The sequence below is a fragment of the Papio anubis genome, chromosome 2, assembly GCF_008728515.1.
Source record: "Papio anubis isolate 15944 chromosome 2, Panubis1.0, whole genome shotgun sequence".
Lineage (NCBI taxonomy): Eukaryota > Metazoa > Chordata > Mammalia > Primates > Cercopithecidae > Papio > Papio anubis.
Window position 1 is genome coordinate 31671838 of NC_044977.1, and position 17199 is coordinate 31689036.

Consider the following 17199-nt stretch of genomic DNA (forward strand, 5'->3'; position numbering starts at 1 on the left):
GCAGCTTCACTCATATGACTATACCAGCTTCATTTCATGCTGTGTGGATTGATCATTATAATTCATGATATTCTATTTAGTCTTGTGGTGTGCTTTTATGTTTTGCATCTTCCCTTAGCTAAATGCTATGTGACTTTAAAATATATATATATATATATAAGTATTTATAATTTATAATGGCCGATTATATTAAGGTAACTTATTTTCCCAGAAATGTCTTAATCTGAAATAACCTATTTTCACTTAAATATCTAAAACCACTCCAAATACTAATGGCATGAACACTCTGCATGAAATTAAAACCATTTTACAGAAATTTTGACATACAATGCTTTGTTAAGGCATCATGGATGTGGCTTCTATTTTAAAATGGAAATGTTTAATCAGTAGCTGAGAAAGCATGGAGAATTACTTCTCTTCTTTCATCCTCTTGCCTACTATTGACCATTTCATTGCTACTAAAACGTTCATTGAAAGGTAGGTAGAGCACAAAAAAAGAGGAAATTCAAATGGTCCAGTTGTGAACTCTGAATAGCTCTGTTAATAACTCCCTGGGTAATGGAAACTATTCGAGTAGACATTCTCTTATCAGGGAGAAAGAGATTACAAATTCTAGTACTGGCTAGAGAAAAGTTTTTTAATGAATTGAGGAATTTGTTAATCAATATGATGCCTGCTCCTGAGTATATAATAAATAGAGAATTGAAAAGAAGAAAATTTGACTCGTAATGCCCTAAATCAGTGATCAGAGAGCAAGCCAGAGCAATAACACAAGGTAAAGCCAATAACCTAATGTGCCAGCTGATCGAGCACCAGGGTAAAGAAAAGACCTCTTGGCCGGGCGCGGTGGCTCACGCCTGTAATCCCAACACTTTGGGAGGCCGAGGTGGGTGGATCACAAGGTCAAGAGATTGAGATCATCCTGGCCAACATGGTGAAACCCCACCTCTACTAAAAAGACAAAAGTTAGCTGGGCATGGTGGTGCACGCCTGTAGTCCCAGCTACTCGAGAGGTTGAGGCAGGAGAATTGCTTGAACCCAGGAGGTGGAGGTTGCAGTGAGCTGAGATCGCACCACTGCACTCCAGCCCGGTGACAGAGCAAGACTCCGTCTCAAAAAATAAAAATAAAAAATAAAGAAAAGACCTCTTATTTATGGTGCTTTTCATCCTACTGATGCCTACATTTTCAAATGGTTGTTATCAACAGCTTGTGGAAGGTGGATTGTTATGGTGGGAAAAGAAGAGAGCTAGGGTAGTTAGAGGAGCACAATCATTGGAAGGAATGTTGACTCTGAATTAAATAAGTAATTGACAGACAAGAACAACTGAAAAAGAGAGAGAAAATGAGAAAAATGTGTAGTTTGGATCTTAACAAGATTAAAAGTGTCAGTGATGATATGAGATATGAGTTTCTCAAACCCTACACTTGAAAGATTCCACCTGCTGTTTTATGACCAGACTGAGTGCTCCTTAAGTTGAATACCGTTGAAGAAGTGCTTGCCCTAAAACCCTGGTTTTGCTTGTCACTAGAAGGCATCTTATTTTCACTTGAACACAGCCATTTCGAGAGGATTCAGGGCTTTTGATTGTGTTTCTGTTTGGTTTATTTTGTGTTTGTGTGTTGCTGGTTGTGCTGAGATGTAGGAATGCCATAGGAAAGTGTCAAGTGATCCTGCTGAGGGATAAGAGATTCAGCAGACCACTTCATTCAAACTGTTGCTTGCACTGAGCATGGTGGTCTTTCTTTGATCTTCTTGGCTTCAAAACAAATTAGACCAAGGCCCAAGCTTCATAGGCAGATGTTTCTGGTTGCTGGCTTGTGTCTGTAGACAATTAAGTTTCAAAGACTGAAAAATGAGGCACACTAACGTATTTATGGCTCTTTCCTTAGGTTATAATCACCAACAGATGAGTGAAGGACACAGGCAGAAATCTGAATTTTACAACCGCACAGCATCTGAATCAAATGTCTACTTGAATAGTTTCCATTATCCAGATCACAGCTACAAGGACCAGGCCTTTGATACTTTGAGCTTAGATAGCTCTGATAGCATGGAGACCAGCATCTCTGCTTGCTCACCTGACAACATCTCTAGGTAAGATTTATTTATGGGGAAGGAAAGAGCCTACTGCTCACAACAAGTAAAGCCATCAGTTTGGGAACTGTATGTGCACAAGCCCAAATTTTTGAGACATAAAGGGTCTATAATGCAGAAGAGGGTTGGTATCATGATGACCTTTGAAAGTAGTTTCTCTTATCTTGCGTAACTTAGCTAGTCAGGCATCATATAATCTGTTTTCACCTTTATCCTGTTTTTCTCCACTTGAGCTCAAATTTACACTGTGCTTTAAAATTGATTTCCTTCTGTTGGTTAGCTCTAAACTTCACTTATGCTGCTTTTGATTTAAAAAAGAAGGCCCCAGCACAGTGGCGCAAGCCTGTAGTCCCAGCACTTTGGGAGGCCTAGGTGGGTGGATTACCTGAGGTCAGGAGCTCGAGACCAACCGGACCAACATGGTGAAACCCTGTCTCTACTAGATACAAAAAATAGCCGGGCATGGTAGCCCATCTCAGCTACTCAGGAGCCTGAGACAGGAGAGTCCCTTAAACCAGGGAGGCGGAGGTTATGGTGAGCCAAGATTGCACCATTGTACTCCGGCCTGGACAAGAGCGAAACTCCGTCTCAAAAAAAAAAAAAAAAAGAAAGAAAGAAAGGAAAAGAAAAAAATAATTTCCAACTACAGTCAGAACTTTGGAGAATTTCTTACCCTTGTATTTGTTAAAAGGAAGCTTTCTGCTATCCTGTATGTTAAAATTTTTGTAAGGATTTAAGTATTCACATTTGTATTTATACTTTGAGGCAAGCAAAGATGGTCTTAACATATAAATGTGGCCATGGTACTCCTCCTTTTCTAAAGTTTTGATGTCCCACTACCTACTCTCAGATCCTAGAACCTGGCACTCTAGGTCCAACCCAACTCCTGTTCATTCTCCTGGTACACCTCTCAGAGCTTAATGATTGAGAGGATGAAGAACTCTCAGATCTCTGTGCCTTTGACTGTACTGGTTCTTAACATTTTCTCAAAGGATAAGCACAAAGTCAGGGTTTAGTAAGTTAATAATGATAATAGTAATAAGAAGTATCAGTGTAGGTAGTATTCAGAATACTCTTCTATAAGCCAGTTTAATAATTTTAGCAGAATGGAGATTTTATGCAGAATTGACTCTCAATTGTCTGTTTTCTATGACCCAAGACCTATTTTCTGAGCATTATGTTTGTCTACACTGTAAATAATGATATTGAAAAAGCAGAAACACTGTCCAACTCATGTAACTTTCTGGTAGTCACAAAGTGATGTCTCCACAAAAAGTGAAGGGCAAACGTACCCACAACTCTGAGTAATCCTATCATCCTACAAATATTTTTTTGTTACATAATAAACCACGAGACCAAGTTTATGCAACCAGAATTTCAGCATGGAATTACCTCATTAATAGGCTTATAATTTGGGGATATTTTAGTACACGAGTTAAAAACGAATCTTAAGCAGAAAAGATTTTTTAGTTTTTTACTCTTCTTTCTACCAATCTGCAAAAAATTTCCAATTAAGGATGCTTTGTCACAATACACATTCTAAACATTAGTTCCTCATTACCTGCTTCCCTGGTGTTTATCACTTATTTTTCCATCATAATGGTAAGAGCTTATCTTAGAGTATCATACATTTTGTTTTAAAGTTGATGGTGGTACAGAAGAGAAATGCCTGTTTTTCTCTCCCCTTTGCATTCCAGCTTTTACAGGCATCTTCTACTTTGGCTTTAATTTTTTGACATTCAGAAGATCTCGAGAGACGATGACATTAAATATTAGTAGTTTCTGACTATGGGGATTAGTTATCTGCAGTTGCCAGCACCACAGAGTTAGTTTTGTGCAAAGCAACTATGGAAGATGATCATGGCCACACATAACTACTTGTTAGGAATTACCATTCTGCAATAGTGCTATCATAGAAAGAATTAAGGGACAAATGTGTCTCACCACACACACACACAAAAGGCAACCACATGAGGTGATAAACATGTTCCTATTGTCTCACTCCGTTGCCCAGGCTGGAGTGCAGTGGTACTATCTTAGCTCACTGCAACCTCTGCCTTGCGGGTTCAAGCAATTCTCTTGTCTCAGCCTCATGAGTAGCTGAGATTACAGGTACCCACCACTATACCTGGCTAATTTTTTTTTTCTTTCTTTTTAGTAGAGATAGGGTTTCACCATGTTGGCCAGGCTGGTCTTGAACTCCTGACCTCAGGTGATCTGCCCGCCTTGGCCTCCCAAAGTGCTGGGATTACAGAAGTGAGCCCCATTAATTAGCTTGATAGTACTAATCATTTCACAATATATGCATACATCAAAACACCATGTTGTATACTATAAATACATACAAATTTTGTTTGTCAAGTATTTGTATGCTCAATAAACCTCATGGTGGGGGGAAGAGGGAAGACATGTAAGCAAAGAAAATGGTAAACGGTGAAATCTCAGTAAACATTGGCTATATGAAAAAAAGGGATAAATGGGCATTAGGCTATTGGTGAGTTTGTTCTGACTAACTGGTGAGTTTTCAAGACCTGAAACTTAGTGAAATTCAAATTATTTTCAAATTAATGAGAGATATAAAACATACATATTTGATGTCACAAACTACACTGTAGAATATAAATATAATTTGGTGCCCTTATATGTCCTGCATGCATGTCTTTGGCTTTCTCAATTGGACCAATGAAGTTTATCCCCTTCCATCCATGAAGTCAGGTATTCACAATGAAGGAGAATAAGAATTCCTGTACAAAAATTAAAAGATTTCTTTCCCTTGGATTCTTGCTAGCTGAAGAGAACAGAGCTTACTCTTTTGTATCTCCTCACTGGCTAATGGAAATAATGAGAAGATATTGCCATATTCTTCTCTTTCATGTGGGAGAAAACACTTGGCTAAAAAGTGGTCCAAGGTTACTCTGCCAAGTGCAGACTAATTGTTAAGCTTATAAGGATCCGATATTTCTCAGACAGTTCACTCCTTAATGGATGTGTTTTGTAATGGGGCTGTCAGTACTGATTATAGAATAAACTGTACGCCCTGTGTTCTCTTCGATAGAACTCTTAACCCTAGATTTAAACCATCCTAGGTTTGATTTGCAAAAATATAATTTGAGAATACTATATTAATAATTATCTATAACCAAGACGGCTCTGATTTTTCATTTTTATATGAATTTTTAATGAATTTATTTTTATATGAATGTGTCTAACAAACATGTATCCCTACTCCGTGTCAGGTTCTATGCTACAGGGATACAGGCATGAAAGTCTGTATGTCCTCAAGAGAGTCTAGTAAAGAAGACAGGTACTTAAATGAGTACACAAGTATCATGCATTAGAAACAGCATATGGTCCCCGTAGCTGAAATAGCAAAGTAAGTAAGTTTTGACCTAGGTTATAGTCTCTCTTTTCCAGAACAGTCAACTAGAATGTAAGCAAGCGGAAAATAAAATTTCCTGTTTTGTGTTAAACATTTTCAAGTTTTCGCTTTGTCTTTTAGTTACCCTGACTGTTCTTGCACCTTTCTCTACCTTTGGTTTCATCTTTCACTCGAGTGATATCTTTCCCATCATTTCTTTTGAACCTCTTAAATCTCTTTATACAGTTTTCTGATTGTTATCATGAGGGGGTACTCTTCACAAAACTGGATGCTATCCATCCATTGCACCTATAGGAGAAGTCATGTTTTAATTGGCATCATAATTTAATAAATGAAGTGTCCACATATATAAAGGGACAACAAAAAGTAGCTCATAATGTATATTCCGCAACTGAAGAACATTATATAGGCTCCAGTCATTTATATAGAACGTTGGTGATAGTCTTGTTGGTCTGATATCTTTAAGTCATTAAACTAATGGGAAGGACTCTCATGGGCCATTATTTTTAGACTTTGGAGGGAGCATTTAGAACTCACACTTTGTAAGATTTGGTTTTGGTTTATTTACCTATGAGTAAAGCATTGGCATTATTTTGCTTGCCTATATTTTGTCTTCTAAACTGAGGTAAGTCAGTGTAACCTACAATTTTCAGAGTTGAATTGATTTGCCTCTTCGGTCCAATGACTCGTAAGTAACATTCTTTAAATTATGTATGCTTGGATTTTATCATGCACCTCCCTTGACCCCGTGTGTGTGTGTGTGTGTGTGTGTGTGTGTGTGTGTTTGTGTGTGTATTAGAGAGATTTCTCAGTCTAAACCAATATTCTTAAAAGGCTTTGGTTTTTGATTCAGTGCCAGCACTTCAAATATTGCTAGAATAGAAGAAATGGAGAGACTTTTGAAGCAGGCTCATGCAGAAAGGACGCGGCTGCTCGAATCCAGGGTAAGCTTCATATGTTCATGCCGGAGGTCTGTAATACCATGGTGCGGGAGCCCTGCGCTTGGCATCAGGCAATACTCCTCCTTAAGGAGCTGTGTGATCTTGAATAATCACTCAACCTTTCTCAGTCTCATTTTCTTATCTGAAAAATAAAGGTGTTAGATGATTTCTAAGGCTCTCTACTGCAGTGGATTTCCCATAACTTGAAATATATAGTATTGACATAGACCAAAATGAACGCTTGTAGTTTTTTGTTGTTGTTGTTTTTGATGGCTGCTTTGTGTTCCTGCCAAGGAGCAGAGAGGAATGTCATGTCTTTATGCATTATTTCATCCTTCCCAGCTTGTGCTAACTGCACTATTGTAATATTTAAAATCCCACGTTATTATGACTGTATTTCAAGTCAGAATCTGACTTCCTTAGGAATCCCCCAAAATGCTTTTGCATCCTGCCCTAATGGGCACCTCCTTTCCTTTTCTAACTTCCCCATATGCTTCCTCTGTGACCTTCAGCCAGGAAGCTACAGAGCAACAACAGGAATTAGCGGGACCATGGCCTTCAGTTAGAAGACAGTAGTCAAAAGACAGGCTAAATCACATGATAAGTGCTGGGGACAGTTTGTGAGGCTTTTTATTTAAAATGGGAGACTTGCTGGTTGATATGAAATGATGAAATGACTGAATATATTAGCAAGCTGGATTTTCACTAAAGACCACAATTTAATTATTAATTAAATTTAGTGGTTGCATTTCTGCAGATGATGATTTTGGAAGCTATACCAGGCATGGTTATGAGTTGTTTTCTTGTAGGTTATGTATTATAAGAGACTAGTCTACAAACTAAGATTTGTCTAGTAAGAATTATCTTTTTTATATTGGTTGGAACCATTCAAGTGTAACCAGTATGTCTTAAAATAATCATTATTATGCATAATGTTTAGGAACGGGAAATGGAAGCCAAAAAACGAGCCCTGGAAGAAGAAAAACGACGCCGGGAAATCCTGGAAAAACGATTACAGGAAGAAACTAGCCAGAGGCAGAAGTTAATAGAAAAGGAAGTAAAAATAAGGGAGAAACAAAGGGCACAGGTTGGTTGGTCAATCTGAATGGGTAAGGGCAGGTTGCCCCCTGGTGGCAGTTCCTAGAAGACAGCTATTCTGTGTCTGAGGATGCTTTCCTGGGCACTGAGCATTAGCACTTGACATGTACAGGTTAAGAGAAGAGTGTGCATTCCTGTGAAAAAAAAAAAAAATGGGAGTTCATTTCAAAACTCTTAGGGAACCACCAACCAAATGACACTTTTCCTTAGTCATGCATGGAACATTTTGCCAGGAGCAGCACTTTTTCTTCCACCCATTCCTTGGAGTACATTTTAAAAAGAGAATTTTTTTTTGAGCAGCTTTTAAAAATGCAACTGGATTTGCTGCTGAAAACAAATACAACATCTGAACTGAAACCTCTGCTTGGGGAATGGAAGAGGTTCTACCAAGCCGTCTTTTACAAGCAAACAATCTAGAGCAGGGTGATTTTTCACCATGCCCAGTGTCTTGGTCGTGGTGGTAGTGTTTTGTTTTTTTTTCTGAGCGCTGTATTATAACACGTGTTCCTCTTTGCTACACTAGGCCTCCATACCTGTGAACAAGCTTGTACTCAAGCAAAATTTGGAGAAACCACACATTTTGTTTAATGTCTTATCTTGGTCGTCGTAGATTTTGAATCTCTGTTCTTGTCACTATAGCTGCTTACATAATATGTTTTCTGAGAAACTAACATAAAGTTTTGTTAAGTACTATGTAATTTAAAGCTCAACTCCATTTTATCAAGATTCGCTAGACTCAAAGGCAAAAGATACCATTACTTTTATTCTTTGTGGTTGCTGGCTGTTTGATAGTATAGCAGTTAGAGACTATCTTTAAGACTTTGTGTGTTTTGAGGTATTAGTAAGCCTGTAGCATCTGTTACAACCAAAGTACCACACAATCAAATGTTAAGTATTGAAGGAAAAGTAGAAAGTAAAATTTGTTTATTTTATTTCATCATGCCCAACCCTGTGCCAAATTTTGACTTGCAGTGAAAGTCATCCATGCTTGTTTACTATCTGAAGCCAAACCAAAAAGCACAATTCTATTTTAATCCTGATTATAAGTGTTGCCTCCAAGTATGTAGTTAGGTCATTTCCCCAAGGCAAAGAGGTGGAGTTATTTAACAGCATAAAATAAGACACCATTTTAGAACTATCACCCATGGAGATATATGCTTCCTAGATTGGAGGAGCTTTCATACCAGCCATCAGTAACATGAAAGACATCTAAATACATCCCTTTGGCATCTGGTCCTGGACAGTTCATTACATTAGGTCGTTTTGATTCCACTTCTGTCTTTATTTTAGCTTTACTTTTCAAAATATAAACCTCTGCTGTCAATTTCTATCGGAATATATGTAAACTGACAAGTACAGCTTTGTGGGATCCTGTGGGGGCCGTACTTACTAAATAGTGTTCAATCAATCATGTCATGCTTGAGATTACTTGAGAATGATTAAGTTGTGGCAGGGACAACTTCTGGAAACTTAGCAGTGAAGCAGTCCTCATCTGCAGGGAGCAGCCCAGAAAACTTCATACTTCATTACTCTGTGTTTGTTAAGAGCAAAGTACATCTTTTACACTACGATAAATGACCATTTTTCATTTTCTCAACTGCCCATCTTAAGGAATAGAATCAGGTCTCTGAATTTATCTACCTCTCCCCTACATATTACAGCATCTTTCTGAAAATCCTATCCACTTTTTAGACTCCAAATGATAAGTGCTTTGTTTATCTTAAGCTCTTTTAATCATATGGGCATTTTAAAGCTTAGGTTTTACAGTTAATTTCTGCTTCTAAACATCTGTGACCTAAAACAAAACAAATAGCTATAGATGCAATGAGTTTTGCACTTTTCCAGGCTCGTCCTTTGACACGCTACCTGCCTGTCCGGAAGGAAGACTTTGATTTGCGGAGCCATGTAGAGACTGCTGGCCACAATATTGACACCTGTTACCATGTATCAATCACAGAGAAGACCTGCCGAGGATTCCTCATCAAAATGGGTGGGAAAATTAAAACGTGGAAAAAACGTTGGTTTGTTTTTGATCGGAACAAGCGAACATTCTCTTATTATGCAGGTGGGTGATAAAAAAAATTTAAGCCATATACTCAAAACGAGAACCCTGTGTTAAAGAGCAAAGGCAATTGAAATTCAGTGTAAATAGGTAGGTTGATACATAACAGAATTAATGGCAATATTAGATTTATAGATGTACATTATTTTATATTTAGATTATATAGTCCATATGATATGAATTTCCTTTCTAGAAATAATAGACATTATATGTTACTTTAAAAAGTGCGAAGCGGTCTATATTACTTCTGAAGTAAACTCAGGTCCCAATAAATATTAAGTAAAATTTATTCTTTAGATCAAAATAGTTCCTTTTATTTGTTCTTCTGTTTTAATGCATTCTTTATTTAGGTAACAAGTTGTTTATGTTCACTGCAGTTTATGAAACATCACAATATCATACTAGAAGTACTATCACTATAGGGTGGGATCAGAAAAAATATTGCCTTTCAAACTACCACACCAGAAAAAAAAGGGGGTGTGGTTTGTGATTGATTGATTGTCATACGTCCCATTTAAGTCACACACAATTAGGCAACTGTAGCTGAAAATCATTCAACTATAGTTCATAAACTAGAATGGTCTTTTAAGCACAGACAATAAAGCTCGTTGGTAAACTAGTGATCAGTAGTATTTATTAAGTGACTGAAATATTTTTGGATTCTCAAATGTCAGCTGACAAGAAACATACCCTACCGAATCTTATATAAATGCAGGAATATTAGTGCCACTGTCATACTTCTTAAGAACCTCTTATTTCTTCTGGGATCACATGTGAAACATGTCCATTTTTAGTACAGGTATAGCTCTGCTTTCTTTTCAGGTGCCAAAAAAGAGTAGTGTCATACCAGATGTTATGAAAAAACCCTGTTTTGGGATGACTATCGGTATTTATGAGCATCACCAGGAATAGTAAAATGTATCGATACAATAAAATATAAGTAACAGTCTAGTCATTTAATCAATCCAGTGAGGTCAGGTTATGTTTATAAGGAGAAGTGTGAGAAACCAAGCAGCCTGTGGAAGAAAGGAAAGAGTGGCTCAGGAGCCCCAGAATTTGGAAGATGAGCCAGTAGGGGAATGCCTGCCTTTCACTGAGGAGCACTTTGGATGAGGTTCCAGTTACTGCAGAAGTTAGTGGCCTGAAGCCAGTGGCGTGCCCGTCCCAGGTCCCCTGCTTTACCTCTCTAGGGCTTTTTGTCATTGGGTTTTATAAACATCCAGAGCTGCTTTCTTCAGTTAATACAATTTGGTGTCTGCACACTGCATAAACAAAACTGTATGATGTGGTATTGTCTTCAGAAAACCTCACCCAGAATTTTCCAAAAATACAACTTTAAAGAACTTCAGACAAAACTGCTTCACTCTTCTTCTGTGCTCCTGTTCTCTGTGAGCCTTATTTCATTCTCTCATCTATCGGCCAGGTGAGTGGTTTAATGCCCTGGCCAACTGCTTCAAACCTAAGCTCCAAGCTTCAGACCCATGTAAGTGTGTCTTTCCAAACCCAACCTGCTGGTGACTGATTTCAATTTTTTAAAAATACCAAAACCTTCTTGGTATGTGAAAAATTACCCAGAACCCTAATTCTAAAAAAACAGGCAAAAATTATATTTCATTCACTTTTTAACATGTATTTATGATATAACTGGCTGGTGAGACCTAGTTGGACAAACGCTACCCATTCAGCTCTGTTTACGGTCATCACCTATCAGCTTTGTCCACTCCTACCCCCACCCCTGCTTCTCATACACAACAAGCCCAGGAATAGATCAGTCTGCAGGCAGTCATCCAGATCACAATTCAGGCTGTACTTTACCCTACAGGAGCCACGTCCCTTCTGCTTGTCAGTAAGGGAAATGGCCGTGTACTTGTGAAGGAGCTGCAAATGTGAACGCTGACTGGCAAAGTCCCAGGACTCTGTGTTATTCATGTCCCTGGTCTCTGTCCTTGGCCTCCTGCATATTAACTGGGATCTTTAGGAGAGTCTCTAAAGAAAACCGAGGCCTAGAAAATATGTCTGCAAATTGACTGAAACTTACTGAACGTGGTATCAGTTAAAACAGTGTTTCACAAGGAATAGGAAAAACAAACAAAAAATTATAGTCCATGGGCAAATAGGTTAGGATATTTTGGATTAAATGCAATTAAATAGTTTTACTCTCTGCTGAACCTTTCAGGGCCATTATTTTTTAGACTAGCTTTTTGTAGTTAAAAAGGGACATTCACCTAGTAAAAAATTCAAAATATAACAAAAATTTGTATGATGAAAGTAAGTCTCTTTATCATCACAAAAGTTCTGATCTCTCATTTTCAAGCTAGAAATATTGTTTTAGATTTTCTCTATTCATTTTTATATATGTTTCAGTATGTATATATTTTCTTCTTTTATATATTTGGGACTAAATTATTCATTCTATTCATACCCTATTTCATGTGATAGTATTTCAAGGGTTTTTTCCTTAGGAGCAGATACAGATCTACCTCCATCATTTCAGTAGCTTTATAGATTTCATTGTATGGCTGGTCTGTAATTGAATCAGTCTCCTATTAAAGCTCAAGCAGATCTTTTGCAACCTTGTGCCACAACAAACACAAATCCATGTACATTTATTTGCACACACACCAGATCTTATGCAGTAACATTTTAGAAGTGGAATTGCTTAGTAAGAGGATTTGTGTGTGTGTGTGTGTGTGTTTGTTTGTTTTGTTTTTATTTTTGTTTGGTTTTTTTTGAGATGGAGTCTCCTTCTGTTGCCCAGGCTGGAGTGCAGTGGTGCGATCTCAGCTCGCTGCAAGCTCCACCTCTGGGGTTCACGCCATTCTCCTGCCTCAGCCTCCCGAATAGCTGGGACTACAGGCGCCCGCCACCACGCCTGGCTAAATTTCTTTTGTATTTTTAGTAGAGACAGGGTTTCACCGTGTTAGCCAGGATGGTCTGGATCTCCTGACTTCGTGATCCGCCCTCCTCGGCCTCCCAAAGTGCTGGGATTACAGGCGTGAGCCACCGCGGCCGGCCCATTTACCAGCTGTCTTCCAAAAGAGGCTGTCTTATTTGCACTTCCACTACTAGGGTATGATAGAGTCTCTTTCCCTACCTCCTCATTCATGCTTTTAAAATTCTTTAATATGCTGACATGCACTGTGATCTTTGCAGAGTTTAAGTTACAAAATATTTCAAGAACTTAACAGATCACAGAGTGGTGCTATATGTTTGAGTTATATTTTGGTTGTTTTTGTTTTGCTTTGTTTTTATGGTAAATGGGATGAAATCTTTGAAAACCGTTTGGAAATTGTTGCATTGAAAGGACAATAAATTATTTGTTGAAGCTCTGTTGAAAACGGAGGTGGGGGCGAAAAATCAAGCACCCTGAATAAAAAGTTTGATAGGTGATCGACTGGAGAGCCTTAGGCAGTCATCAAGTTCTTTGGTTTGCAGCTAGTAATTTTATGGCTTTTCTTTTTTATTTTTCCAATATAGATAGAAGGGGCCTCGTGCACTAGCCCAAGTTCTCTGAATTAATCTTAGATAAATTAAATACTTTGTAAATATTTTAATGATTCTAATTGTTCCTCGGTGGCGATAAAGTATTTAACACTCATCTGTCTTTGCAGACAAGCATGAAACTAAATTGAAAGGAGTAATATACTTTCAAGCCATTGAAGAAGTGTATTATGATCACCTCAAGAATGCTAATAAGGTAAACATCAGTCTTCTAAATTCCTACAATTTGAATGCATAATTAAGAAAGGAAAAATATTTTTGGGGTCTAAGAAGTTTGAAGTTGATGTTCTGATATAACAGATAGATATGATCAGAATGGTGCTGGAAAAGTAAACACGGAGTGGGATGGCTGATCTTCTTGAGGAAAAAAATGTCATAGCAAATTGAGGAAACATTCTGGACATAATGGTTTGGGAAACCCTACAAAGTGGCTGCCAGGTTTCTAAAAAGAAGCTACCATATAGTTAAGAGGGGTATCATGAGCATGTCCTAGTAGGGCTAAGAGTAACAGCTACTATTTATTAAGCTCCTACTCTCAGATAGGTACCCTGCTAGAGCTTTACAAACTAGCTGCTGAAATAATTTGTGAGTTCTGTCTGAGATTTCTTGTTCAGAAAGGCCAGAATGTTCCATGTTCGATCCTGAAAAAGGCTCTGGGGCGGGTGTGTGAGTGACAGTAGAGCAAAAGTAATTATGCCTTTGTAAATTTAATAAATTGAAAGTTTTAAAGAAGTCTTCACATGTCTGTGTTGTTTAATGTTGTAGTTTAAGATGTTTATTTTACATTCTTTTTCCTTTTTTGAATTGTAGAGTCCTAATCCGTTACTCACCTTTAGCATCAAGACTCATGACAGAATCTATTATATGGTGGCCCCATCGCCAGAAGCCATGCGGATCTGGATGGATGTTATAGTTACGGGGGCAGAAGGTTACACTCACTTCTTGTTGTAGTGAACTGAGGCAACAGTCCACTTCAGGGCAAACTGCAATAATCTCTTACAAGAATGAAGCCATATTCAACCCTGGATGAGAAAATCCAACAGATCCATCCCTTGAACTGTAAACACTCAGAACTCCTTTCATATCAAGACAAGTTATTTGTAAAAAAGAAAGAAGGGGTTTTAACACAAACCTTGATAACAAATAGCAAAAGAATTGAAGCTTTCATGAGAAAGAAAACACTATTTTGATAAATTGGATCACTTACCGGAACATTTCTTATAAACTGTTTTTAATCAGTTGTTGCATTTGGTTAAATAGGTTACAGAATATCTGTATATACTTGGAAATATAGAATAACTTTATCACCCAAATCATTGGCATTGACATTATTGGTAATCAACTGGCTTTTTTTAAAAAAGGTAGCATTTTGTTGACAGTTATTTTGTAAACATAAGCAAATAAGGGCTTGGAGGGAAATACATTTTAGGAGGAGTTTTGCCTTAATTTTTTAAGTACTGCACCAAAACCAAAGACCTGACCTGACTTCTGTGGAACAGTAGTAACTGCAAGTGATGAACTGCATTTTGTATTCTTCTGTATATTGCAAAATGGTATTCTGATGCCATCAAATGCCCAGGAAATTGACTTTGCAGTGTCACCACTGGTGTAAGCTAATATATATATATATATTTATACATATATATTTATATATGTGTATATATGTGTGTGTGTATATATATATATTAAACCACTTTTTGGAAAAGAAGAAAGAGCAAAAGGCTGTGTGTTTTAGAAAAAAATCATGTTACATAACAGGCATTCTGTCATGTTGAACAATTTTAAATAAAGAGAATATCTGGTGTTAGGAGCTTGTTTTGCTGAATATTTCTGCATTCCTGGTGCTGAGAATAAAGGCAACCAGTAGCCAATGTCCTTTAGATTGTCTGATTCCTTTTTGTTTTGGAGCACACCTGCTAACTGCTGCCTAGACATAACTATGAAATCATAACTCTGTTTTCACCAAAGAACAGACCAATTAAAATACTTCTTTGCAGAAGTGGTGTAGTTCTACAAAGTGGCAAATGAAGTTCAACTTAATGTTCTCTATAATGTATTATTTTATTATGGTTTTTTTTTACAATTAGCCTTTTTTTTTAGTTAATTTTTGTCAAATGAAACGACTTCAGGCAAGTCTCTTTTATAATGGTTTTTCCAGTGCCATTTATTCTAGTTTATCATGTTTTGCATGCTTGAAAGTATGAATGTGTTCTTTCCTAAAACATGGCAAATGAATAGATGTAGAGAATAAAGATATTACTTACAAGATGAAATGATTAGATTAGAAGTGTCTCTTTATTAAACTTTGTCAGCCTGACTGAGTACAATTCTTTTGTTAATTTGCAGTGTGGTTTGTAGACACGTATACATGTTGTCAATAATAAGAATTTGCAACTGGATGACACAAGATTTTACTTGAACAGTGAAGGACAAAAATCATGATTGTGGAAGACATTTTTTAAATCTGATTTTGCAGTGATCACTTTTAAACCCTGTAGTGATGTAAGACTAAAATGTAATTGCTAAGATTTTGTTGGTTAATGTAAAGATACGACTTTTCTGCACTGTACTCTCTTCATAGGATTGTAAAGGTGTTCTAATACAATTGCATGATGTAGTAAGCCTCTTAAATATGTGTGTTAAATATATTGAGTTTGGATTAAAATGTTGATCTGATTTCACATTTGAAAATAAACTCATCTCTCATTTTGAAGTTACCTGTCTGTAGTATGATGGAGGATGAATTAATCGCACATGACAGTTGTAGAAACTACATAAAGTTTGTTGTGTGCTAACATTACGATTTGTAGTGTATAAACTGAAGTATTCCAATAGAAGTATCTCTGGTTATATCCTATTGCTTACAAAATGAAATGAACCCTGAAAAAAATCTAACATCTTATTGTTGTCTGTTTACACAAATACAATTATTGCTGGGGATTGCAAGGAGTGTGTTTACTTATCCTTTTATCTTACAGGAAAAAAAAAAAATCATGTAAATGTGATATAAAGATTTATTTGCTGGGGATCTCATTTATCTCCCTGAACTAAGGCAGCAGATTTCAGAGACAGAAGCTTCCCTCAGCAGTATGTCCCTTTGCCCCCTTTATATATTGATGAAGTAAACATTGACAATAAGTACTCAGAGTGGAAAAAATTTGTCTACTTCAAGCTCATTACTGTCCGTAAAAGCATCTGTACTTGCCAATAGCCATGATTGTTTCTAATTTGTTAGACAGCAAGAGTGAATACAGAAAATAATCCACGGGTTTCTCCGCTTTTTCTGTGCAGTGATTTCCCACTATGACCAGTCAGATTTTTCATCCTACTGCAAGTAAAATGCAAGAAGACTTGCAAAAATAAAGGGGAAGAAAAAGGAGAGAAGTGATTGAGAATATTTGCAATTATCCAAAACATGCAGAGAGAAGTGTTTAAGATATAAGGGATGGGCCGGATGCGGTGGCTCACACCTGTAATTCCAGCACTTTGGGAGGCCAAGGGAAAGTGGATCACATGCAGTCAGGAGTTTGAGACCAGCCTGGCCAACATGGTGAAACCTCGTCTCTATGAAAAATACAAAAATTAACCAGGCATGGTGGCGGGTGCCTGTAATCCCAGCTATTCGGGAGGCTGAGGCAGGAGGATCATTTGAACCCAGGAGGCCAAGGTTGCAGTGAGCCAAGATCGCCCCATTGCACTCCAGGCTGGGTGACAAGCGAGATTCTATTTAAAAAAAAAAAAATACACCAACAAAAAAACAAAACGAGATATAAGGGATGATGAAATGGCATGCATCAGGCATCATCTTAGTGATTTAGTCCCTTAGAGTCTACAACAGGTGTAATGGAGAACGGGCAACACAGCTCAACATCTTTTGCAGTATGTCCTGAAATCAAGTTGCTATCCTTAACTATATGTCCTTAGTAGATAGGCATCCCACCTCTCAAGAAAGAGATCTATTCAGTCTTTCTTTATCTACCTGTTCCAGACTGTGCCAACAGTCCAGGTTCTCACGACTCCAAAGACATGCTGAATTCACTATATGCAAATTTTGCCTTTAATTCTGGTACCAATTACTGCCCCCCAAATTTATAACCAGGATAATAAATGTTACTTTACTA

General features: G+C 37.4%; 1 protein-coding gene across 5 annotated transcripts in view; it reads left to right on the top strand.

The window, feature by feature from the left end:
• The window catches only part of PHLDB2 (pleckstrin homology like domain family B member 2), a 242544-nt gene extending 226749 nt beyond the window's left edge, over window positions 1–15795 (top strand). For all 5 annotated transcript variants that reach the window (XM_031663002.1, XM_031663001.1, XM_009199868.4 and 2 more), the window contains 6 exons: window positions 1893–2097; window positions 6330–6420; window positions 7358–7504; window positions 9361–9580; window positions 13189–13274; window positions 13889–15795. In XM_031663002.1, the coding sequence (XP_031518862.1) occupies window positions 1893–2097; window positions 6330–6420; window positions 7358–7504; window positions 9361–9580; window positions 13189–13274; window positions 13889–14029 (890 nt within the window). In that variant the 3' untranslated portion in view covers window positions 14030–15795. The remainder of the gene's footprint in view (window positions 1–1892; window positions 2098–6329; window positions 6421–7357; window positions 7505–9360; window positions 9581–13188; window positions 13275–13888) is intronic.
• Window positions 15796–17199: the final 1404 nt, after the last annotated feature.